Source organism: Lepisosteus platostomus, chromosome 4, assembly GCF_059453375.1.
Source record: "Lepisosteus platostomus isolate fLepPlt1 chromosome 4, fLepPlt1.hap1, whole genome shotgun sequence".
NCBI lineage: Eukaryota > Metazoa > Chordata > Actinopteri > Semionotiformes > Lepisosteidae > Lepisosteus > Lepisosteus platostomus.
In genome coordinates, this window is record NC_142614.1 from 67,961,718 (window position 1) to 67,988,021 (window position 26,304).

Sequence of the window (26,304 nt, forward strand, 5' to 3'; positions counted from 1 at the left end):
GCCTTGCACTGGTGGGGCAAGGGTTCAATTCCAGACCTGAGCTGCTCTCTGGGTGGAGTTTGTAGTTTGTTTGTGCTCTTTGTGCTTGTCTCAGTTATGTCAACATGCTCCATTCCTCCCACAGTCCAAAAACATACTGATAGGTTAATTGGTTTCTGGGAAAAGTGATAGTGATACTGATAGGTTAACTGGTTTCTGGGAAAAGTGGCCCTGGTGTGTGTGTGTGTGTGTCTGTGTTCACCTCATGTTTCAGTATTGTTTCAGACGCGAAGCTCTGCTTTGCTGTTAACTCAGATTGTATGTTGTTACATTCCTGTTGAGAGCCATTTGCTTGCAGGTGATCTAGAACTGTGACTGTGAAAGTATCTTTCCAGGTCTTTCATTGGTTTCCTCTAGTGCCAAGGCACTGGCAGTCAACCCCAGCAAGCGGGCGGTGGTAGAGTTAACAACACAGATCCATAGGTTTTGGCATCAAAACTCATGGCAAGAACAGTTAGAAAAGGCAAATTGCAAGATTAGAGCAAGGGTGACAGGAAGTGGAGCAGAAGCGTGGAGAGGATGTAACGACTGCCGGGAGAGGCGCCCATGGAAAGAGTATTTTAAGACCCTACGCCAGGCGGCAAATCCAGAAAGGAATAGGGAACGGAGCCGAGGGAAGACACACAAGGTTTAATGGTGCTCACAGTGATGACAGGGAAGCCCGTGCAGAAGTGAAGGATAGGTATCCATTGCAACCAAATCCACGAAGGTCCACAGGAGAATCAGGAAAAAGTCCCTGTGTCCATTATTGAGAAATCCATCCGGAGACAGAACAGGAACAGACACAGGAAAAAACAAGAACCAGGAATACGGAGCTTCGTCCCAGGCCCCGGGCTCAGAAGGTCAGGTCTACTGGCCTATGCCATCAGACTTCCCAGTGAAGCCTGGTGGTAGGCAGGCCATGAGACAACCATTTTCCAAAGCTGAGCCCCAAAGGCTGGTGGGGGGGAGCAAACTTAACTAACGGACTTGATGAGATACACCAGGAAGGAATAATTAAAAGGACTATCTACAGAGGATTAGAGCGCCCTCTGGAGGAGGGGATGTCGACCGTGACAGTGGAGTTACTCCGACATGAGAATCAGGATCGACCGAGTGACTTTTCTGGGTTAAGGCTGAAGCTGGAAGACAGACGGTCTATAAACCTTGGCGTCGTAGTGCCGGCCAGAGTCACATTTAACTTGCATTACAGATTAGGTTGATGTCAGACGTAGTGCTGGGCGATAATTCGATAACGATAATTATCGCGATATAATTTTCCTCGATATCATTTTAACAAAAGTTCGATAAATGTTCGATATATGTTTATGCTTTGCGCATGATATGCGCACGTGCACAAAATACTGCGCGAGTGCGCGTGCGTGTTGCAGACCGGGCAGCTAACGTGGTGGTGTTTACCCACACGGTGGTGGCTGACAGGATTGTAGTTAGAGAGGAGACATGAGCGACACTGAAGCAAATGGAGATATAATGGGTAATTTGGAGATATTTTGGCTTTTTACGATCAGACATAAAACAGAGCACTTTAAACTTTGCAGTCTGTCTGAGCCATCTTCTATGTGTGTTTTATCACACTGCAGTATTTAATTTTTCTATTAAGATATTTATTTTGCTAATTTTACTCATGCATATTTTGACATAAAAAAGACTTGAATTCTCTCTACCTCAGATTTGTTTAATGTTTCTGCTGTTTGGCAAGTGTTTGTTGTGTTCTTAAAATAAAGAGTTGTTTAATTTACCAATTCACTTTCACTCAGGAGAAAAAATCTGCCTTTAAACCTGAAAGAAATAATGATTTTACATTTATCGTGATAATTATCGATATCGACTGATATGAACATTTTTATCGTGATAATGTTTTTGGCCATATCGCCCAGCCCTAGTCAGATGTTTCCGGGCTACTTCCGAAAGGTTTGCAGGTGTCCAAAACAGGAGAGATCTACACGCATCATATTGGGAAAGGCAGTCGAACATATAGGGTCAAGGACACTAGAGGTCTGCACAGGCATGAAATTGAAGCCCGAACTTTGAGACCTGACCCAACCGAGCCTGAATGGTACTGCCAATTTGAAACCCGAACCCGAAATCGGTCACTCTCTTTTCCTCTCAGAGCGAGTAGACACACACCTGAATTTGACGGATTCTCACAGACACGGTTTTACAATGCTTTGCTCGGCTGCTATGCGCTTGTGTTGATAAACAGAGAATACTGTACGCTGAGAAAAACTGGTATTTAGGTCATAATGTTTCCATGACGAAGCTGTCCCTGACTCATTTGGAAGTTTGAGTAGTTCTCCCTTTGTGAGTTTTTGTTTTATTTCATCCATTGCAAACATTTACCTAGATGGGCTCTGTAACACACATACGAGAGAGAGAGAGAACGAGCAAGCGAGCGCGCAAAATGAGTTACGAATTTCTTCTAATAAAAATAAACTTAAAACATAACATAATAATAATTCATTTTCACTTATTAGAAAACAAACCCGAACCCGGCCCGAGCCTGAAGTTGTACGTGAAAAACCGACCCGAACCCAGCCCAAAACCCGGTTCTTTGTCGGGCCCCATCGGGCTAGGGCCTGGTAGCAGATCTCTAATGGACACCATCCATACGAAATCAGTCCAGTTCAGGAGAAATCACCTTGTGTTAGAGATCTTCTGTATAAGTGGGTTCAGCCATTGGATCGCAATGAGCTGATGGAAACCCCAGTACTGCAGCAATTTCTGCAGAATCTACATCCCGAGACCCGTGTTTGGGTGAGAGGATATGGTCCAGGTTTGCTTCCTCGGTTTGATTGGTTCAACATATTTATGACAAACGGTTCATTGGGAATGGCAATGTATCGAATATATTCCAACAGTGACTGTTTTGTTTTTCTTTTACCCAAAAGCGAATGTACTCCACTTCCAACATGTGTGCAATGGTGTGTGTTATTTTATGCAGTGAAAGCTTAAAAAATAGACACTGAACACATGCATGTGCACTGACTGCACTGAGCACGTAAGAGGAGTGACAGATGGACAATGGCTTTGTGTCAAAAACACGACAAGTGTAGATTAGCCTTTAATTCAAATGATTATATACAAGCTACACTGAACGAGAAGAGGTCTAAAATTCAGGAATCACCAGATAACGTTTTCAGAGCTAAAAGAAAAACCACACCTAAGACAGAAAACAATCTCCCCGAGATGAAGAACTTGGCTGGCTCAAAAAGCAGAAAAAAGCATAAAACACTGTAAACCAGGACCACTGATTTACTGAGTGGGCAAATTAATCACACTTTAGTTAGGGAAAAGCAAAACAGCAGTACTGTGAAACTTAATTTTGTAGTAATCCCAAACTGGAATTCTGGGAGACGTTCTTTAGCAACAGAATTGAGACAATTGTTATGACTTTGCCCAGGATGGGCAATAGAGACCCCTCTGTAATATCCCAAGACAGATTTGTCCAGAAAAGGATGAGTCTTAATTGCCTAAACCTATTGTCAATTTTAGGAGTGACATGTTACATATTATAATGGACAAGTTCCCTGCTGGAGTGCAGCTGACTTTCCAAACGGACACTATACTACCAACGTCTCTGGTCCTCCTGACTTACGTCATCAAACTCCAATCCACTGATAATATCTCAGAGTCTGGATTTGATGTGACACCTGACAAAATCCGGAAATCTACATTTTTATTTATGGGTTTTGCAGGCATTTAACTTCTTTCACCCATGAAAATGTTCAGGTTAAGCATTCAACTTTGGATTGCAAACTTGCATTTTAAAACGTGCAGGTTTTTGCAACTCAACAACATAGAATGTAATTCAACAACACGGTGCTTTAGGAAAGCACTGCAGATTCTTGGCTGTCGATGCACTGCATTCCGACGCAGAGGATGGGCATTTTAAAAATGCAAAAAAATGCTACGTCACACCTGTGCGTGATGGAGCTGGCAGCTGGGCGGCGGGGTTGAACAAGAACAGAGGAAAGATGACTCTAAACTGCTTTGCATCAATCTCAAGAAAGACAAAATGTGATAGCTTTTATCATATATAGTGGACACACATGAACAATAGGCAAAAGCCAGTGTAATAACATATTAATAACGGTTATTGGTAAGTTAGCCTCAGGAGGATCTTCATATACAGTAGAACGCCATCTGATCTTGCTCAGTTCAAGGTGATACTGCTGGGAGTGCTGGTCACTTGACAGTGATTAATGGACACTCTGCGGCAGGCACGCCAGACTTTACTGCTGCTTACGAGGATGAAACTAGTAACAACCAGGAACAATATCTGCAACACTTGTGTGTTGTCCTGAGAAAATTCCAGGATGCAGGATTGATGGCGAATGAGGAAAAAGCACACATTTGCCAAACAGGAATTTCAGTGCCTGCGCTTTGATATTCAATTCCATTCATTTGTATTAAATTCAAAACACTTGATTCATCCCCATGGGAGCAATTTAAGGGAAAATGGGGAACGGACTTTTGAAACCACCGCTTAATAAAATAGAGACGATCTGTCATTGCCCCGATCCAGCCTGCAGGAAAGCTGTGAACTTTTTCGGGATTATGGGCTGGTATTGTTGTGCCATTCCACAATTTCCTGATGTGTCTTATCTGGTATCACAGAACCGACTAGGGATGAAGGAAATTCAAGAGGTCATCGGCTCATGAAGTGGCTTTTGTCCAACTGTCGGGATAAAGACAGTTTTGAAAATCCTGGACCTGACCCAGTATTTGACTGCACAAATCAACATGCCAGCTCTAGGCTTGACTGCAGTTTTGATCCAGGAAGATCTGGGGGTTTACAGAACATTTATTTTTTAAGTCAGAAATAATTCATTCATCCTTAGGATTACCTAGGGAGATCTGTCATTGCGACCTTTTTGTTTTCAGGCTGGCTACAGACCAGGATGGAGTCATGTTGATACTGACTTCTTGTCCTGTCATCCTGTGGAGAGTCAGGGGAAAAGTGTGACATACAGAAAACGCTTTGTCTCGCATTAAATAGCGGAGCATTTCCAGAGCTCAATCCAGTTCATGTTTTTAGTTTCTTGTCATTAAAGAGAAGGTATGAAACCTTTAAGTCTGTAACCCCGCAGTGATTTCTTTGACAGGGATGGTTGTCTGTCCTTTGTTTTACTGCTTTGTGTTCTGCTCACACGATAGTGCTGTCGCCTGACGCAAAACTAAATATGAATGCAGTGTTGCTAGGAATTCATCTGGCTATGGAAATGAAATGCTTTAAAGTATTCACCTGTGCTGAGGACCTGCTCTTTTGAAATATGATGCTCTATTACCTGGATTTGTTAATAAGCCCTGGTAAGGCTAGAGCAATAGATATTTTTTAAATAAATATAGATTTCTAACAGTTTTAACCAAAAGAGCTTAAGCATCCAGTGACGCAAGGAAAAGAGTTGTTCCTCCATATAGACTTACAGCACGTGTTCGAAAGTTGATTGTAATTCAGGGGCTGGATCAAGCCAGCTAAAACAACCACAGTCAGGTCGATACTCACAACTGCATTGTGGGCAGGTATCGCATATCCAAATGTGTTCACTGAAATTTCCCTTTATGGCACAGAGGTGAGGATGTGTGCTCAGGTTACCTGCCGCGTCATCATTGTTTAGTTTTCTGGCCTGTCAGTTGTTAGTGAATAACGCTAATAGAGAAACTTTATGGTGACATGTCACATACTTCTGCTTCTTCAAAGCTTTAGTACAAAACAATCTGGAATTAAAATTATGTAACTGTACCAATTCTATGTAAATCAATTTGGGGGTTATTCCGAAACTGGATGAATTAAAAAAATCATTGTGATTGTAATTTCTTCTTACATAATTTAAATGTCATTTTGCACTAAATCAAAATGGAACAATACTAATTATTTAATATACTAATTCATACCGGACCATCTAAAAAATTGTGATGTGCAGCCCCACCTCAAACATTATGAAGTATTATTATGAAGCCGCATTACACTAGGAATAAGGGGAGAAAGGAAAAAAAGCACATCAATATGAAACAGCTAAGACAAACTCCTTTTCTCTCCCTCAACAAAACACGGATTTGAAACCTGCTTGTTTTCAAAATGTACTATTTATATATTCATCTTAATGTTACAGTAGAACAGCACAGTACAGGCAGTTCAAACTAAAAGATCTTTCCTTCTGACAGAGCTATTTTCTTACCAGGACCAAGTAAGTAGAAGTACAAGTAACAAGTATGTTACAGGTGTATAAACCCTAGACAACACTGCAAACTCACAAGCATCTAGTAAGTGACACGTCAGTGAATGAAAAGAAACCCCGGCTGATCCATTCTCTAGCAGTGCGCGGCCCACTGTGCACTGCTCCTCGGGAATCTTGCTCCCAGTCCACTAATGACATCGCCCAGACGAGGAAGGGCTTACTGTTGCATGAACTCTGAGCAAGTGTCTTTAATGGTTAAATCACTTGTCAACCCTGACCCTAACTACAGCATCTTTTAAAAGTGTTTATCTTTAAGCTAAGTGGGAGGTCAGCATTCTGAAATAGCAAACAGGGCTCAATTGGTCCACTGCTCCACATGGCCACGTTGTCAGAGGTTCGATTCCCCATCATCACACTTCACACTGGATCTTACCTGGTGACCTGTAGACAGAATACAACCTGAAGCTGGCACGCCCAGTACCCTGCAGGGTTACAGAGATAATACTGTGCAGAGTCCATTTGCTTCAATGAGATATCCTGGATTCTTTCAAGAAAACGCTGGACAAGATTGTCGGAGACAATAGGTCTAAATGGGCTGAATAACCTAACCTTTCTTATGTTCTTAGATCACTACTGGTTCTTATATTCTCTAGGGGTGCAATTATCCAATGAGTTCACTCTGCAGTGAGAAAGAGGCCACAGGTGGCCCCTTTTCCTTGTACATTGTGGGGTTTGAATTGTGGAACAAGACTGTAGAAGAAAAACTACCCTGCTTTAAAACACACGAACAAATCTCCCCAAGTACTTTGAACACTGAATGATATTTGGAGACAAAATTTCTCACCCACATGTTTCACTTTCAGTTACTTTCTGTACTGTACATCTGAAACATAGACTGCCAAGTGCTTTATTTTCACAATATATAAAACCACAGCAGCTCAGAAAAGATTACGCGAACAGTTAAGATTTTAAAAAGCTGTAGCTCAATTGACATCAGTATCCCATTCTCATGACACAGAAAACAAACCTCCTGTTTTGCAAACAATTTTATTTTCTTCAGAACGTGTCCATAATCTTATCTTGCATCTCCTCTTGCTTGCACTCTGGTGAAAATGCCAGTGAGGACTCTCACTCTCGAAACAAAATCCACACACTCAACACATGAAATATTTTGAATAATTAGAAAAACAGGCATAGCTTTTTACACTTTCTTAGTAACAATTTGTTGTACTCCCATCAAAAGGATAGAGAGATTTACTTAACTTTGTGCCCAAAGACACTGAAAAGAGGTTTTTAATTGCGGATGCAGTGCCAAGACAGAGACAATGAAGCTATTAATATGGACTTGAACAACAAGACTAATTCTCTTAACCTTCCTTTAACCTGCTGCTTCCATAAGTTGTAGGTCACTGTGACATCATTTCAAATCACTAACACTGCGCAAACAATATTTAGGGAACAACACGTAACACGCTCAACAATATCTTTCAAATTGGAACTAAAATGCATGCAGGTCTTTTTCTTCTTCTTTTTTTTTCTTCTTCTTTTGTTGCTTTTCATGCTGTCTGGGCTTTTGCAAATTCTGTTACTAGCATTCCTTTATTTTTTTGCCCTGGATCGTTGCCAAAACGTCGGGCTCCACGCCAGGATTCACTTCCCAGCTTTTATAGGGGGTAAAAAAACAGGGCCCTGTGGCAGGCTTGGATGTCTGCCTGTTGCTGTATCTCCTTAAGATCTTTAGCACCGACGACAGGAAGAATGTACTCTTTTGGCATCTGGGTATAAGCATAACTGGCCACCATAAACCCCCCCTTCATTTTACTTCACCAGTTTGAAGAAATGGTACACTACAAGGATGAAATTACTTTACGGATATTTCTGTGAAACAAAGCACACAGGCTTTTAGCAAAGCTCCTGTCGCAGATTACTTTCTAAAACGCTGAAAGTACCTAAGAGATGACATTTAAACCACACACAGCGAGTCTCCAGTGCTGCTCTCAAGGGGAGGCCTGACATTGTTCGCTGGGGTACTTGTGTCTCCAGATAAGAATGTGCTGAATGCTAAGATCCACTTGAACAGCCCACAAACTCCTATTCGCTTATCGCGGTCTCGGGAAGTCTAAACATACTTTAGTCATCTAACGCAGGCTTCCAAGTGGCATAGTCACGGAGAGAAATGAATAATGCAGTTAACATTTGATTTCTGTTTTCACGCTCAGCCTCAAAGAAACAACTTCATAAAGCTGGACTAAAACAACGTCTGTCCAGGAGCCACCTGCACAGTGCTTGAATAGGGAGCACGGGTAGGCCCACAATTCACAAACGTCTTTTCCTTCCCATAAATGATTCCTGCCCCCGAAGTATCCTGACACTCGGGAATTTCACCTTTGCTTGTCCACAGCTGTTAAGATTTCCCTGCTGGAGCCATCCGAAACGAGAGACTGGCAGTAACACTTCAGTGGATATTTGGAATCTTTTATCTCGGCTCCGCATTCCGCCCTCTCCAAGTTCCCTTGCCATAAAACATAGTGCGGCCATAATGGACAGCGCCGTTCCAGATCTTTACTGTGTTTAAAAGCGGAAAGTTCAAGCACTGTTCCACAGAAATTGTCGACGTTGATTACTTTCTTTCGTTTTTTGGCAGCTCTGACTGCACATTCTCAGGCTTTCGACTGCATAAAGCATGAAAGTTGAAGAGGCCAAGCTGAAACATTTCTTCTGCATTTCTGAGTCGGATCGCCCAAATAAGGAGCGCGAAACGGCGAAGAGTTTTTCCCTTTGGCAAACAATCCGGTCGGCACGTCAGTATCCACCTGGAAATAAAGTCTAAATGCAGGCCAGGTGTTTTAATGGGTGAAAATCTCAAACCTTCTTTTAATTAGTGAGGAGAGTCAACATTATACATATAAAAGATAACAACAGTGTCTCACTCAAAGCTCCAACACTATCAATCTAGCTACTTTGTTTTTTCAAGTTGCAAAAAAACAAGGATGTTTAACATTTACGGAAAAAAAAACTTCTGTACTGTCCCAGATTAAGAGATGAAAGAAACAGCCCCATTAAACACAAACATAAAACACCAATGTCCAAACACTTTCAACATTGTTGTTTTGACTACTTCAGCAGATGATTTGTGCTTTTAAGTAGTTTAGACATCGTTTGGAAAGAAACTCCTGACACTCTGCAGATCCCCAGAACTACAGTTTACTACTCCTGACTTAATCGAATCTATTACCTCACGACATTGATCAAAACTCACATACTGTATGTACCAACTCTCTACAAATAAATGATTTAATTAATAATAATAATAATAATAATAATAATAATTCCATACACTTATATAGCACTTTTCTGGACATTCCACTCAAAGCGCTTTAAAGATAATGGGGACTCCCCTCCACCACCAGCAGTGTGTAGCCCCACCTGGATGAGCTCTCAGTGGGGAGGAGAACAGAGTGATGAAGCCAGTTCAGAGTTGGGGATTATTAGGAGGCCATGACTGGTAAGGGCCAATGGGAAATTTGGCCAGGACTCCGGGGTTACACCCCTACTCTTTTCGAGAAACGCCCCGGGATTTTTATTGATCACAGAGAGTCAGGACCTCGGTTTTATGCCTTGTTACAGTATAGTGTCCCCATCACTATACTGGGGCATTAGGACCCACACAGACAACAGGATGCACCGCCTGCTGGCCTCACTAAGCAATGTTTTTGCTTAGGTACTATAAAAGGAAGAAAGGAGCACATTTCATTCACCAGTATAAGAAAGACCTCTTCCAGCAGCAGCCTCAGCTTTCCCAGGAGTCTCCCCTCCAGGTACTGGCCAGGCTCACACCTGCTGAGCTTCGGTGGGCGGCCAGTTGTGAGTTGCAGGGCGATATGGCTGCCGACTAGGGGTGACCTCTAAGCCCTGCCTTACTCTGGCTCTCCAGGTCAAGGGTGGCAAATTCGTGCCTACTGCTTTACTTGTTATGTCTTATCACCCTATCTGGGAAAGAGGTTACCATATCAGTTCAGCGCAAAGTAACAGAATCTGTCTGTAAAACAAACAGCACCTTGTCACGATTAAATGCATGCTTCCTCCACCAAGCAGTACAACTGTGCCACAACAAGTCCACATCTGTGGTATATATATCAGCTTTCTATGCAACCAGCCACATTGGGCACAGGGCACAGCAACCACATAAGGAAATATACTGTAGGTTCCCTTTCGTGCTGGATGTTTTCTTGTGCTCTCTTAATGTAAGAGATGACTTACTCCACTGAATGTGGCAGGCTTGATCTGAACAATTCTCCAGAAGAAAGAATCACGAAGCAGAGGGCCTGAGTGGAAACGACATGGAAGTGCATTTCAAACCCACAACAGGAGGCAGCTCTTTACCCAAAAGGTTGTGGGAGTATGGAACAAGCTACCCAGGAACACAGTAAAACGACCAGTCAGCTGCTCCCCCTGCTTAACTATTCTAGGACATACAAGAGTCCTGAAAAGATCTACAGCATCACTTTAAAGCAGTAGAAGCGTAGAATAGAGTACAAGTTCTCAGGGACTGCATGTGGAAGAAGCATCTCCTCGCACCATAGGGTAGATCTGTCCAGTTCAGACCACCAGACCAGCGACCAGCTACCATCCAGGTCGTGCCACCTGCTTCAGCACAGCAGTGACGTCGAAGGTTTTGCAGGCAGAGGCAGGGCTGTGCAGCACGGGTCTCCGTGCCTGGCCTCTGGCTGACACTGAAGGCACAGTGCTTCCGGTCTGGACTGCAGAGCAAAGAGAGAGGCAAAGCACACGGGACCCGTCAGCGTCCTCGGGTGGGATAAGGAGCAGGAAAGGCAGGGCTGGAATAAGCAAGGGGACATTCTCTATATGCCAAAGCTGCTTTCCAGTTCCACTTCCAAAAGTTATCAAACTTAAGGATCCATCACAATCTTGTGCGAGAGAAGAACAGTTTAAGATTTCCTGAAAGTGATTAGCAGACGGAAAGCGTCTGATGGGTTGAATGGCCGATGCTGCTGCCTTAGCACTGTTTTTTTTGCTGAGTTTAAACACTCGCCATTATTTCGGCAGTATAATCAACACCTGACAGGTACTGATTATCATCATCGTCACATCACTTTCAATAACCCCTTATCCTTATCCAACTCGGGGTCGCAGGGGAGCTGGAGTCTATCCCAGGAAGCAACGGGCGCAAGGTGGGATACACCCTGGAGCAGGTGCCAGTCCCTCACAGGGCACGCACGCACACACACACGCACACACACACTCAGACCAGAGCCAGTTTTCTCAGAACCCACATAACCTAGGATTATGTCTGTGGACTGGGAGGAAGCTGGAGCACCTGAGTGACACCAAAGCGAATACAGGGAGAACATGCAAACTCCACACAGACAGCACCTCCAGAACGGAGGCCATGGCCCCCAGATCTGCCAGGCAGAGACGCTAACCGCTACGCCACCGGGCTTCTAATATATTTTTTTCTATTACCTTCTTTGAGGTTTACAGTCCTTCTTAACTGTGCAGCCGGCTATGATGAGGGGTTGTCAGTATTTATCCAACAGCTGCTGTCACATGCACTGCCCTCCCACAGATAATGTAGCGAGAAGCCTGAAATAGCTCCACACTTAGTCACACCACCTGACTGGCAATTAGAAACACAATTATGAAGTGATTCTCAGAACAATTTGGACTCATCTGGATTTGAAAGAGCTGCTTGACCTCCATTGCTGCTCACCCCCTCGACCGCCTGCGCAGTAATTTTTCTAAAAGCAACTCAGCTGTCCTGGAAGGACACAACATTATTTCTAGGCTTTGTCGTTCAAAAACACCTGTTTGCTCTGATTACCAATTCCCCCATTGAAAAGTGCAGTAGACGACTTTCCTTCAATAAGTTTTGTGATGACAAAGAATAAAATGTATTACCAGGGTCCATTAATTAAGAGAAGATATATAAAAAAAGGTTTTAAACCTATGCCTTGGTTAAGGAGGTTCTTGGTCAGTTTAATGTCCAAGAGGTCAAGAGCACACTTGCTGTGATTTCTTGCGGTCCTGCGTGCAGCCAAATAATGTTAATCATGAGATTGCAGCTTAGCTGACATACCTTTGTCAGCACTCAGGCAAAGAGGTTTAACACAGGAAAAGGTCTTCATGAATAGCTTTATTCATCGTAACTAAGAGTTCAAGAGGGAAAAATAAAGATTTCGCATGTATATTTGGAAAGGATCAAACTGCATAATGCTCTTGGTTGCTGAATGATTTATTCATGTCATTTAATTACCTGCGGTAAACAACTTAAACGTGATCACACACACAGCGCGACACCAGGAACCAAAATCCCGTCCCCCAATTTAACAATTTCTTAAGGACTACTCTTCATACACCCTTTATCTTCCTCTCTATAGTAGCCTAAGAAGCTCAATCGAAACCTTCAGTTTCCTAATTTTACTATAGTATACACCCTACATTAAATTAACACAAATCCTGAAAACTGTCCCTAATGGATAAAGGCATTTGGATAAAAAAAACAACGTATGAGCAGATTCATCTCTACGATCAATAGAAAATAAGGAATTACTTCATTACAAGTTTATAAGTAGCAGGACAAGTGCAGCAGATGTACCGTAGCACAACAAAAGAACTCGGGAAAGTAACTCGAGTAAGTAAATGGACGCGCTTGATTTAAACATTTGAAAGTACGTGTCTTGGGAAAACTTATATAGACCCACTGAAACACCACGTTACCGGGACTGTAAGATGTTCTCCGCGGCACGGTGACAGTCACACACCCCGCACTACCCCAACGATGACAATACACTGAAACATCATTTCCGACTTTTCCTTTGTGCGAAAGGGACTGCCGCTGCGCATCCTTCAGTAAGTTTCGCGTCCCTCACCAGCACGGCCCCGGTAACCTGTCCACGCATTGCCGTCAATGCGCTGCAACGCACCGGCAAATGCGCGCTCGCCGCTTAAACAAAACCAAAAAAAAAAAACCCGGGTCTTAAGATTTTGCCTAGCAACATTTAACTTCATTATGATCCATGGTGCTCCACGGTGACTGTTGCTCGAAGTAACACCTGGCAGGGACGGCACGTCACCCCCAACAGGTACCAGTGCGAAAGCTACGGCACAGCCTCTCTAAACCGTGTCCCGGCGTCGCGAAGGGAGCGCGGGTTTGCGGGGCAGCGCTTACCTTGGAGATGACTAATGTTTCCCCATGTTCAAGTCCACCTTTGAGAGTGAACCCCCACGGAGCGCCTCCCTGGAGACAAGCCTCCACGTAGATGAATCGGCCTTTCTGTGTCACCGCGCTTGAGCCGTGGAAGTTGTTTTCCATCCTCTTGACCGGAGAGGGTAGAGGCGGAAACCGTGTGCCGCGCTGTAACACCGCAAAACAGCGCAAAACAGAAGGCGACGCCGTGTAAAACACTCCCCCCCCCCGAGGCGCTAATGAGAGTTTTCGTTTTCTTTTTAAAGATGCCCAAAGCCGACGCGGGATTCTCCACCGCTCTGTCATAAAACATTTCCGAACATTATTCTTGGTCGATCTGCCATCGGAACGAATTTCAGAATGCCACCCCGGCATTAAAAAAAAAATATCCTGTTTTTTTTCTGCAGGATACAACTGCCTTTCTGTTTTCTCAACTTTTTCCCCGCATGTTCCACCAATCGATATCCAATAAAATGATGAAGAAAAGGAGGAGAAAAAAAACCCCAAAAAAAACAAAATGGGTGAGTGGAAGGGGGAAAAAAAAAGTTTTTCAGTCGGTGCAACTGGATTCAGTGGGAGGCTTCACTGTTGATCGATTGTAAGGCTTTTTTTTTTCCTCTTCCGAGTGCATTTTACCATTACAATGGTATTTTGCCACAATCCATTGGATTGAAAGAAAGGCAAGCGCTCATTCGCTTAGCTCGTCGCTCCTGGGTTAGGTTACTACTACTACTAGTAGTAGTAGTAGCGCGGCTGTCAGAAAGAAAGGGGGAAAAAAATCCGTTTCCCAAAGCAGGATTCAGCGCTGCTGTATTTTTTATTTTTCGGTTCCCCCCCCCGCCCAACCAAGTCCGGAGACTTCTAAAGCCGTGATCGGTGGAAGTCTCATCGACCGGCTCGGTTTCAGCTCTCTCCCTTGATGCAGTTTAACTGCTCATACAACATCCCTGGATGCAGGACTTTTACCTACCTCCTCCTCCTCCTCCTCCTCGCAGGGCACTCGCGTTGCAGCGCCTCGGCGCATGCGTGACGGACACAACTTGCCCGCTTTTGATGAGCTCGTCCCAGGCAGGATACAGAGTGACACGGTTTTGTTTTTGTTTTTTTTATCCCCCTGCCGTCGTCTCTTTTCAGCTGTCCTGAAGCACGGCACACATACTGTGCGGAACAAGAACGAAAAGTCCCACGGCGATTCTCCCTTTCTAGTGGGGTGATCACTTCATCGCCATTCAAGCCGGACCACTCGCCCACAACAAAAAAACGGGGGGACCCGATGTAGCCTCTCACGCCGTGACTTCTTTTCCACATTCCTTTCATTTGCACGCCGCATTTTGTGAAAACTACTGTGCCAAAATGCTTTTGTTCCACGACAACTACTGTACAGACGTTTCGGGTTTGTTTATTTATTGACGTATCTGTGGATTCAACCGGGAAACAGGTCTGTGGATGGGCTCTGCTCCTAAAAAAAAAACAACACGTGCTTCGCGGTTATTAAAAAACATTTTACTTTCTGACAATGTGTTCTTGCAAATACGTTCTCTTTAAATGGCCATAATTCTAACCTAAACGAAGTCACAAAAAGTCTAGTACAGCTCTTTAAAAATGCATTTAGAGAAACATAGGAGTCCTTTTTTTTAAGAGAGCAGGTCAAATACACAGCGTATTACTGCGTATGTAGATATATGGAAATAGCTAATTAATAATCACATTCCCATAATTCATAGTGCTTAGTACTTAACCTCCATGATGACCCTCTAGAAAATCCGTATAGAACATCTGACCAAACCTTATGAAAACACAATGATGAAAATTCAACAGACAATTTTAAGGGTTATTTGTAAGGATTTCAGCAAAAATAACGTGAAATGTGACTTAATCACGCATGACTCACTCTGTAGCCCAAAACCTGATAACAAGAGGTTAAGAGGTTAATAACAGGGTCTGTATTGTGCTTTGTCCTTAAACTATATATGGAGGTCAATGATGTGTAAGAATCTCAGGTAGACTTTAGTTAAGAACAATATAGTTTATCACAAAACGTTTACTGTTTGCATCATATTGTGAACCAGGAGTTTCGGTATTTGTGTTTGGTTTCAGAAGCTTTCTAATGTAATTATATGCTGCAGCATTTGTTCGAGGTCAAGGAAGTTACTTAAAATGAAAGACAAGTAAAAAAAAAGTATAAGAATTTGCAGTCATGGCACAAGTATACAGTACATCCATCCATTTTCTAACTGCTCAATCCAATTCAGAGTCACACACACTGACGCAGGCACACGCGGAGCCAGTTTTCCCAGGAGCCAGATCAACTACCAGTACGTCTTTGGTCTTTGGGAGGAAACCAAACACACAGGAACATGGGGAGACCATACAAACCCCATGCAGATCTGGAAACTGCACCTCAGGTCTGGGATTGAGCCCAGGGCCCCAGCACTGCCTTACAGTGCCTCCCTGAAACTAGGCAATATTTTTTAGCCCCGTTTTGGATTTGAATTCAGATTTTCGGGGCTGTTCGGTAAAACCAATCTCTGAAAGCAGACCTTAAAATGCAGCATTTTGTTTTGCTTTTCAAACATCAGAAGTCAGAAGACAAACTCTTGTCTTGGTTATTCACAGGGGTGGGATGTTCCTTTCCTGTCACAGATGTTGTGGGATAGTCTGGCCTGTGGAGCTGTTTATAAGGTTGAGTGGATATATGAACCCCTAACAGCCCACTGCAGAAAGCGGCCCTCAATCACTCCATTGTGTCAAGACAGAGAGGAAACATATTGTATGTCAGATGGGACTTGGCAGATTCAGGGGTTGATGGGTTGTGCGTATACATGAAAATTCCTCATTAGTAACATTTTTCAGACTAAAAACCAATGTCAGCCAGAAAATGTCAGCAGGGGAAAACGAACCACTTAGTATTTCAAAAGTTTTTAACTTTTCGAAATGTTACTGCCATTAGAAGCAAACTACTAAATTGAATAGTGTTTTGGAAGCGATGGTTACCATGGGGGAAGCAGACCATATTTTAACATGGGGCTTCTAAAGGTATTTGTCAATGGTAAATTCAGTAAGGAGGCAAAGAAAATGAAATGTTCTTTGGGTATTGCAACAACAAAAAAAAAACTGTCAAGGCTGAAGTAAAATACATTGGGGAAAAAATGGGAAAGGCTTAAACAATGAAAGGGAACTGGCTGATGTACTAAAAGAGTATTTTACACAGGTGTCTACGAAGGAAGAAGTCAACATGCCTGAGGCAGAAGGACAAAGGTCTGTATTAAACAGTATCAGCACAGGAGAAGCAGGAGTGTTTCAGGTACTAGAGGCAGTCAAGATGAAATAACCCCCAGGGCCTGAGGGTATGTTCCCAATTGTACTCAAGGAGACGAGACGTTATTCAAACCATTGATGCGACTTTTGCAGCAGTCGCTGGAGCCAGAGTGTAGCGGGCTGGCCTGAAAATGAGGGTGGACCAGTTAGAAAGGCAGCACCTTAAAAGCTTCTGGTACCGCAGTGGTCTTCTAATTTATCACAGAAGAAAAAAACAGTTGTCTTCAGCTTCCTTATTGCTCCAACAGGAGAGCAATGGTATACAGTACATAGAGAGGATCACAGGGGCTGCCTGTCACCGAGTAACTGTTAGTGACTGAGGCCTCTCAAGAAGGGCATTTGCTGACAGCCTGGCACTGGAGAATTGCTCTTGAAGTACCCATCTGCAAAAAAATACATTAAATGAAGTAATTATAGATCAATACGTCTGACTTCTTTTACATCTAAGGTGATGGAAATTATTATTGGAACTAAGCTAGATGTTCAACTTTATGGAAATAATAGATAGATACTTTATTAATCCCGAGTAGTCAACATGTATTTAGAAAGTTTAAGCCTTGTCTAGCCAACTTGTTCTTTGAACAAGCACCAACAGTAATGGATACACACTATCCATTTAACCTTTGATTTGATTTCCAGTACGGTTTTTAATTTAAGCCCGTTCAGGTTACTTTTTTTTTACTCTCATAATACCCATTTTTTTACAGCACGCTGTGAGACCCAAAACGTCTACCCAGTATTTTCAGGTACCAGACTTTTCTTGGTCACTACATTCTGTCAACTTGGTAACTTTTATCACCAAGATGAAAAAAAAAACATATCCTGGCTTAAGGATCTCTGAATTCTCCCATGTGCGTTGTTTCCTTACATTTCTAGATGATATTAATCGTGCCTCTTCATAATTGTCAAAAAATGGTTTGTTCTTTGTGTGTTCTGGACTGTGTGTAACTCTTCTTTGTGCACTTCTCACTGTACTGATTGTATTGTATGTATTGTATTATTATTATTGTATCATTCGTTACAGTGCGGCTGTGTTGTCCGTGTTAAGCTGCTGTTGCACTGCAATTACCCTCACGGGATCAATAAAGTACAGTATCTATCTAAGAAAGGGATTGATTGTACTCAGGGAACTGCATTCCCCATAATGCAGTGCAGGGCAGAAGTGCTGTAAACAGGGACTGACTGAAAGCGGCAACGGCAGGTGCTTTTGTGTGATTGCATTTACAGATGGCTCCGCCGCACAAAAGCGTCAAATAAAATTCTAGAACAGCACTGCGTAGGAATAGTCGCGTCACAATGATATTGCTTACAAATGATGTCTCTTCGCAACGGGTAAGCATTAATAAAAGCGCTCGACTGTCAACAAAACCAGATTTATCCATTATCAGCCAACCGCGGTTGCCTTGGTGATGTCACAGTTTCCCTAAGGTTTCCGTTTGAAACTGGGGAACAGGGAACACAAATTTGCACGCCGGCAGAGTTCTTGGGTTCAGGTTCAGTTTTGCTTTAAAGATTTGGCTTTGTCCTCGTCCGATCGGAGGGATGTCGTCGGAAAGCCGAGAAACCGGTAGAAATGACACTTCTTTGATCGCAAAAAGTTATAGCATGGCAACAGGCTCCGGAGTTACGGTTGGAGTGTCCGTTCAGGGAGCTTCGGTCATCGAGAGCTCCCCTCCCTCTGCCGAAAGTAAGTAACTTCCCTACAACATAACTCAAACGAGGAGTAAATTCACACGGTGGGGTGATGTATACGGCATACAGCAGTGTGTGTCGGGAGAGCACCGTACACAAAACGTTCATGTGAAGCATTACCTTTCTCACACCGTGAGTGTTACACTATATAGGATGCCCAACAGGTAGGGAAAAGAGAGCTTTTGCGTTTCCCCAGTGTGATCAAATGTATATACAAATCAGACAGTGATACGTGGCCCCAAAGTATACGAGACAGACAGAGTCCCGAAAGTTTTGGTCATAGTTTTAGCGTGTTATTTACTGTACAGCGCCTGTGTGTTCAGAAATCACCACATTAAAACTCCTATTTAAAGATCCATGCTGTACGAGGCTTTTGTTAATGTTACGTAATAAATGACTTTTGGTGTGTATTTTTAGCGTCTAGAGCAGGTCTTCCTACTTGCCATGCTTCGCCAGATAAGTGTAAATTTGTACAGTGGCGGTGAATATCTACGGTATGGTTTCTACCATGGCAATCTGTATCAAGATCTCGATGGCAGTATAGTTTCTATAGTGGCCAGCTGGATCAAGATCACGATGGTAGTTCTGATGTGAAAAATGCTTGATGTTTTGTGGCTGGCTCTGCACACGACCTGAAAATGACTTAAAGAAATTCTAACGCTCTCTATGCCATTGTGAGTGTGGTACTACTGGGCAGGGAGTGTGAACATCGTTTCATCGTTTCAAACACTCTTTCCAAGCCTGTGCTTTTTTCCAGAGTACACATTTGACTTATAAAATGTTTCTGCCAGATACCGAGCCTACAATGGCTGTGTGCAGATGATTAATTTCTTGAAATGCCTTGTGTGTGAAACTACAAAATCTAATTTTGCTTGACTCTCCCGATTTGTATATGAAATACAAGTGCCATTTCTTTATAACATGATTGGTAGGGGAGAACTTTAAGATTTCACAATATCAGTGAAACTAAAAAATGTTCTTACATTGGAACCCTCCTTCTTTTTTATATGGGTACTCTATGAATAATGATATAAAACTGTTAAAGGTACTGTACACATTTTATTGATTCCACTAATACACATTAAAGGCTAGTAGCCTATGTACAGTAAATGTTTTGGTGCTTTCTGAAATGTTCTTAATGAACGTATTTTCTCTCCTTTCATCTAACTGCGCATCACTCATTTTGTGATACACACTCGTGGAATGAACTGGCTTTTGATTTGCCACCTTTCGATAATCGGAAGTTTTGCAGTTTTAGCAAACTTTGTTTTAACCGAGTGATCATCTTGTTAATTTTTGTAAATATTTTCTTGCAGGGGGAGAAAGTATTCTGGGAGAAAAGGATGCCAAGAGTTTGCAGCCTGTGCACAAAATCGCTGTTGGCTCCTATGCTGAATCTGAAGGTACTGAAGGCTAAATCCTAAATTTTCACAGGAGTGCCCTCATTGTAATGGGCTTTTGAAATATGTGAGATTTCCTGAAGGTGTTTTAGCTTTCAGTTAGAATGTCCTCCATTATTCCCCGAAGTGAATCCTTTCCCAAGGGTTTTTCGAACCATAAGCGACATTTGATTTCATTTGTTTTTTTCAAATGCCCTGACAGTGCTGGGTATCAGCAGGTGCTCACCTGAAAATTCTGATTGAGATATTTTCAAAATTCACCAGGGGGCAGGGTAGAATTCATGTACACGTTGCTAGTTTTCCATATTCTTTTTCATCCTTAAAGGGTGTCCCGTTATCATGCCAGGCCACTCCCAGGGCATGGAAATCCTTCATGTGATGTTTTCTTCAGTCAATTTCATCACACACCATTGTAATTAAATAAAAATCAAACTATTCCTGCTTCTATGATAGAGGTTCATTAGTATTTTCATCTGATAATAACAGTTTTTCATTTTGCAAGACTCTGCTAAATGGATCTATTCTGAATTAAAAGTTGGAATATATTTGTGCTGTTATTTAGTACAGCAGAACGTTTCATGTTAGAAATGGTTTATGATGGTTTTCATTTTGCAGTAGCTTTGAAGTTGAAAAAGTAGCCATTGCAATGAAAGACATTGCAAATATTTAATTCATACCCTGCAAATGTAGAGGCATCCAATACGGATGTGTTTTATATCCTATTGTAAAAGCAGGTATAGTATATAGGGAAACAATGGTTGTGTTTGAGGTATTGTAATCCAAACTTATGTACTTTCTCTTGCAGGCATCAGATTTGCCTCACTGGGAAACAGGAGTCTTGAAGAGCTGAGGTGTGACCAGAGGTTTATTTTATTAGCTTTTTTTATCAGGGCATTTGAATCAAGTAGTCCTACTACTGTATATTGTCAGACTATACAACCTCACATGCTCTTGCAGTACTTTGTCACTGTGTATTGTTCTTCCTGTTTAAGCCTTGAGCTGCTGTATATACTGTATGTACAATTTTAAAAAGGTCAGATGTAGTATATTATTCTGTTTGTAGACTCTTTCAAAATTTACTATGTGTGTATGATGGATAAAACAGGGTAGGGTGAATTCCACAGTATTATAAGGATTTTACAATCATTTTTGTGGCTTGGCCCATTATTCCAGTGCTCCAGTGTTACTGTAATTCTCTGGATCTTCCTCTTAAATGCTGTAAATGTAATAGAACTGACAATTTCAGGGAGCATCTGGAGAGGCAGACAAGGGAGACCCAGAGACTACAGGAGGAGGTGGAACAGGCCACTAAACTCACCATGGAGAAGATTAGTCGCTCGTTTGGAGACCCAGCTCCTCGACCCACCAGCGGCCTCAACGTCTCACTAGGTAAGGGCACAGAGCTCAGTCTGGCTGGCTTAGTGTCAGCAGAATTAATAGACACCAACTCTGCACCTAAAACTCTTTCCTCATCTGTCTCCTGGAAAACGTGTGTTCACCGCCAAAATGAACCATCATCAAGCTAGTCAGACAGAGAACAGAAAATAATAACCATTAACAAGAAAGGCGATGATAATCAAATTGTGACTTTTATGCCTTGGCTGGACAATATTGTGAACCATTATAACCAGATACCTTGTCTCCATCACCAGCAGACACAGTTCAAATTCATGTGGGCCGAACCAGTCTTCCCGTTGTTCATGAAAAACATGAGCTTCCTGTATCGGCAAGTCTTGCCTGTTCAACATTGCTGTAGGATGCAGCAGGCCGAACATCCTGTCACTGCAATAAAACAATGAAATGTTGGCCAGTGTTGTTAGAAATGCCTTCTGGGAAAAAAAAGGGTGCTTTAATGTTCACCATTGGCTAGCAAATTTGACCTCCTACCCTGCAATGGTGGTCACTTGCAAAAATATCCTCTCAGACCAAGACAAAACCACCCTCTTTCTACGTTTCATAAGTAGTGATGTCTCTCACAGAGTCTTGCCAGGTTTTTTTCAAAAACACTGAAAGTCCAGAAGCATCTTCCAGTAGTTGCCTATTACACACCAGTTCTGTAATTCTGAGTGTTCTCTGTCGCTTTCTAATAAGGGGTTTAGGAAAAAATGAGAATAGTGGTCCATCTTTCTGAGAATTGACATATCGTAGCTTTTATCACAGGAGCTGTTATACAGTACATCGATGGGGACAGAAATAAAGCACTCTTGCATTGCCCTCTCAAGATACCATTTCAGAGGTGAATGGCCAGGATGTGCTGACTTCAAGTGGGCAGTCTGCTGGCCTGTCCCTGAGGTATGGGCTGGAGCTGGAGGCGCTGCGCCGGAGCTGCGGTTTCCCTGGGAAGGATCTCCTGGAGAAGGCCCTGGAGGAGTATGGCCAGCAGGTCAAGGAGCTCCAGAGGAGACTGAGTGAGGTCAGCGCAGGGATCCCACAAGGGGGTCGCTCTCTGGCAGCCAGCATGTGTGAAATGTTGCAATGTGGAAGCCGAATCTCCGCCAACTGCTCGTGTTAGGTGAAGGTGCTGTCCTAAGAACATTCGAACTCAAATGTGTCAGAATCCAGATGTGGTTGATGCAGAATCTGTTAGGAAAAAGAGAGTTTGAAGAAAAAGTGTGACAATATGGTGTGGAAGGATAAAAACAGATTTTCACACTTGCATAAAGCTGAACAGCTTTAGTTGATTAAATTTTTGACCTCTTTGACATGGTCATTCTGTCCATTCAATAATATAAGTTAATAAGGTTGAAGGAAACTGTCTTAATACGTTTGTACTCTTGATAAGGATTACAAGCTTTGAAAAGAATGAATACCTTTGCATTTAGTGCTGTTAACATGATACACCCATGCACGGATAATAAAATTACATAAATGTAATAGTTAAAGTTATGCTTCTAGTTTCGGTCTACTGGTCATAGAATGATACTCTTAATTAACATGTTGCAGTCCTTTTACAAAGCAATATGAAATTGTGACATTTAAAGGCAAGTTTAAACCTTGATCTGCTTAAGAGTCTTTTGGACAAAGAATGACACTGAAGCTGTGAACCTTGAGTTATATAGGGGACATTATAGGTCTTGTCTTTTTTTAAGAGCAGGTTCGTTAGGCACATTGTCAGGGCCAACCCTAAGGCAGGTTGTAAGAATGCCAGTAAGCTAAATTCCTCGTTTCAACCTTGTGCAGGATGAAAAGTTCCCAGCCAAAGCTCTTTTCTGATCCATGCCTGTGGTTTATCTGCTCCGAGGGGTATTGGTTCAAAATGCCTGTGGTGTTCCACTCCACTCCACGGTCGGCTGCAACACTCTGCAGGGCTGTTTGTTCAGCTGGGTTGTTATTGGAAATAGCTTTGAAATCCCTGGATATGAAGAATAGCTCTACTTTGTTGTTATCGCTGTTGTTTCGACAACTGTCCACATGCTTTTAAACTGACTGTGTAGAGTGTAAGAAAAGGGAGTGGATCTACAGTATGTGGCGTATTTAAGAGAACAATGACATAACATTGAGGTGTGTCTGATAGATTGCAGTGAGCAACACGTTTGCTCCTGTTATTATTTTTCCCCATAGCTCTGTTAGGTTCTGGCCAAGGTTTCCAGTGCCACTTACCAGAAACCTTGTTCTTATATTATTGTGAAATGTTGTGCTAAATAGCTTATAATATTGTACAGTATTTGAAAACCTGTATTTTTGGCCAGAAACACACATGATTTTTGGTGTGTTTGCAAACATTGTCTGTAAAAAGTTTGTGATCAGCTTCTGTTGGACGTTACATTAATATTGATCACAAGACAACATATCTAAAGAGTAAGAACATATTTGTTGGGCTTAACGTTGGTTTCATGGTGACAGTAGTTTGATCTAATTGTGAGCTCAAGTTTCTTTTAGTTTCCTGCTGGCTTCATGGGCAAGTATGTGATCGATTTGGCTACATTGTGGAGGAGGAGATAGGGCTCTGAATTTATACTGGAAAGATCGCAGCAGTGGGCTCAGATCCCAGATACCTGTGGATTCAGATCCCAGCTGGGACAGTGCAGTTGTACGTCTGACGATGGTACTTCACTGAGCTTGCTTCAGCGAGAAACACTCCTCTTTATAAATGTGGAGCTCACATGGATAAAAAAAAGTCAGCCAAATCATTTGTCAGAGAGATAAATAACATTCATGATTGATTGAAAATGATCTATTTTAATGTATTGCAGACATGTGAACTTCACGAACAGCAAAAGTTCCATTTTCGCCAGTCCATCATTAAACTGCAGACCAAGCTGCAGGAGAGTCAGATTGAGAAAGATGCTCTGGCTGATATCAGGTAAAGGGGCGAACCAATCCGTCTCTTCTGTTTCGGTGATACCTAATCAAGCGCACTGAAACACCGGTATCTAAGTGCATCCTGAGCTTTGGGTTTCAAATGTTTGTGTGTAGGAAATTCTGACTTTCTGAGACATTACGACATACATTATTGCAGTTGGTAAAGTATAGTGTACCTGCCTGCTTAGGAGGGACAAAACGTGTTATCTTCAGTTTTCAGTAAAAAAAACATTTTCTGAACATCAACATAATAATAGCTTCTTTCTCTCATTGAATCACTTGAAAACACAGGAAAGTCTAGTGGAAATACCTTGGGACTATGTGAATACAATTTAACACAGCTTGCCTTCATGAGAAATATGGATCTGAAGATTTAAGAACATAAGAATGGATACAAACCTGAGAAGGCTATTCAGCCCATGTAGCCCGTTTGGGGGGGGGAAAAGTATCCTTCCTCGCAGTAATACCTTCTACTCGCTGATGAGGAACACTAGTGTAACATATTAGCTGCACTGTATTAAGATTTCAGAATGTTACAAACTCACAAGCTTAAAAGGGAACATTGTGGCAGCGTTAAGTTGGTCATGCCTGTGACAACATGGTGAATAATGCTTTATGCCCGTCTCCTGGAGTCCACAGGCCACAATGTATCCGTACAAAGTAGTTCAGGTGGGTGGCTGCGTCAGCATGCGTAGGTTGCCAAAGAACGGGTAACAGGTTTATTCCATGCTGAAAAGAGAAGAAAGGAAACACAACGTTTCCGCTGTGGAGCCTTCTTCAGGTGATGGAATGGCTCCACGGCTGAAACGTTGTGTTTTCTTTCTTCTCTTTTCAGCAGGGAATAAACCTATTACTTGTTCCTTTGTATCCGTACAAAGCTGCAAATGTTTTTAGCTCCCGCCAGGTTATTTAGTTGGCCACGGCCTCTTCTTCCCCCGCTGACTGTCTCTACAGGCAGAAGGAGTCCAGAGGCCAAGCGGAGCTGATCAACAAGCTGCAGGCCTCGGTCAGGGAGCTGGAGGCGGCCAGGCTGGCCCAGGAGCAGGAGATGCGGGAAGCCGCCAGCAGGGCGGAGCCGCTGAGCCGGAAGAGAGCGGCCCAGGAACAAGCGCTGCAGGAAGTGCGCTCTGAGTTGCTGGCCCACGAGCGGCGCAGTGACAAGAAAGCCCACGAGAACGAGGTCACCGCCACGCTGAACGACCAGAACCTGGGCACCGCGCTGGGAAAGGTGCTCCGCGCCCTGGAGGCAGAGAACGCCGCCCTTCGAGGGAGAGTCCTCCCTGTAAGTCACTGGACGAAGGACACGAGCTCCGCAGTGGGTCACTGCCTACAGCCTGCTGGTGGCTTATTGCAGCGTCTTTATTCACCTGCAGTGTTTCCTGCTACTTTGCCCTTTATCATAGATTTTCTTCAGCACACTGCGTAAAATGACAGCCTGTCTCAAATCTGTATCCTCTTCTGTCCCAGTCTATTAATGGGTTTAATAGAAAGGGAACCATCCACTGGAATTAAAACTGTAACAGCGTTCAGCCTAGTGCACAATCTTAAAAAAAGAATTGTGCCGTTTAAACACCAGAATTGTTATATAATGTTTTTTTTATAAATTAAGACAAAACATTAGAGTTATATTTATGCTGTATTGATTTTAAACTTGAAAATTGCTACAGATAACAGTGGTTTCAAATACAATCTGCACATATGAAAATGTAATTAACGGCAATTTTACTGGTCAAGGTACAATTAGTAGATAATGCCTTTATCTGCCTGTAAAGCTCTGGTTATAAAAACCTTTAATAATCACATTATTATTATCTAAAAGTGGGTGATTATCCTCTTGTGCTTGTCCAATAAATATTTAGTGGCTCCTGCAAGAGCTAAAATATTGGAGTTAAGCTCTTTATGCAGGGTTTCGTCACTGTGTACATACTGTACAATACAGTATAGAATTCTCTGAAAATTGTCTTTAAAGAAAGGTTTATTGTTTATTTCTTATTTAAATTCTCATAATATTTTTATATCCAGTTCCGGCTAGTAAATTGAGCATTAATGCTCTATCTTTCTGATATTTGCTGGATATTGTTTTATTTCTTTTTGGATGATGTTCACGGCAGGCTCCAGCTAGCTCTGTTGGTGGAGCATGAGACTCATAATCTCAGGGTAGCGGGTT

The 26,304-nt window shown here is 42.6% G+C and overlaps 2 protein-coding genes across 7 annotated transcripts in view; one reads left to right on the forward strand and one right to left on the reverse strand.

Moving 5' to 3' along the window:
* shroom3 (shroom family member 3) overlaps nt 1-14,848 on the reverse strand; it is a 79,546-nt gene extending 64,698 nt beyond the window's left edge. Inside the window, exon 1 of one of the 2 annotated variants that reach the window (XM_088630393.1) lies at nt 13,408-14,848. In XM_088630393.1, the coding sequence (XP_088486519.1) occupies nt 13,408-13,800 (393 nt within the window). In that variant the 5' untranslated portion in view covers nt 13,801-14,848. The remainder of the gene's footprint in view (nt 1-13,407) is intronic. The other variant, XM_088630394.1, reaches the window with a different exon arrangement.
* Nucleotides 14,849-17,919: 3,071 nt separating this feature from the next.
* LOC148673666 (coiled-coil domain-containing protein 158-like) overlaps nt 17,920-26,304 on the forward strand; it is a 28,750-nt gene continuing 20,365 nt past the window's right edge. For 4 of the 5 annotated variants that reach the window (XM_088630404.1, XM_088630405.1, XM_088630407.1 and 1 more), the window contains exons 1-7: nt 18,092-18,430; nt 19,752-19,838; nt 20,641-20,686; nt 21,082-21,224; nt 22,058-22,248; nt 24,029-24,138; nt 25,092-25,419. In XM_088630404.1, coding sequence (XP_088486530.1) covers nt 18,286-18,430; nt 19,752-19,838; nt 20,641-20,686; nt 21,082-21,224; nt 22,058-22,248; nt 24,029-24,138; nt 25,092-25,419 — 1,050 coding nt within the window. In that variant the 5' untranslated portion in view covers nt 18,092-18,285. The other variant, XM_088630406.1, reaches the window with a different exon arrangement.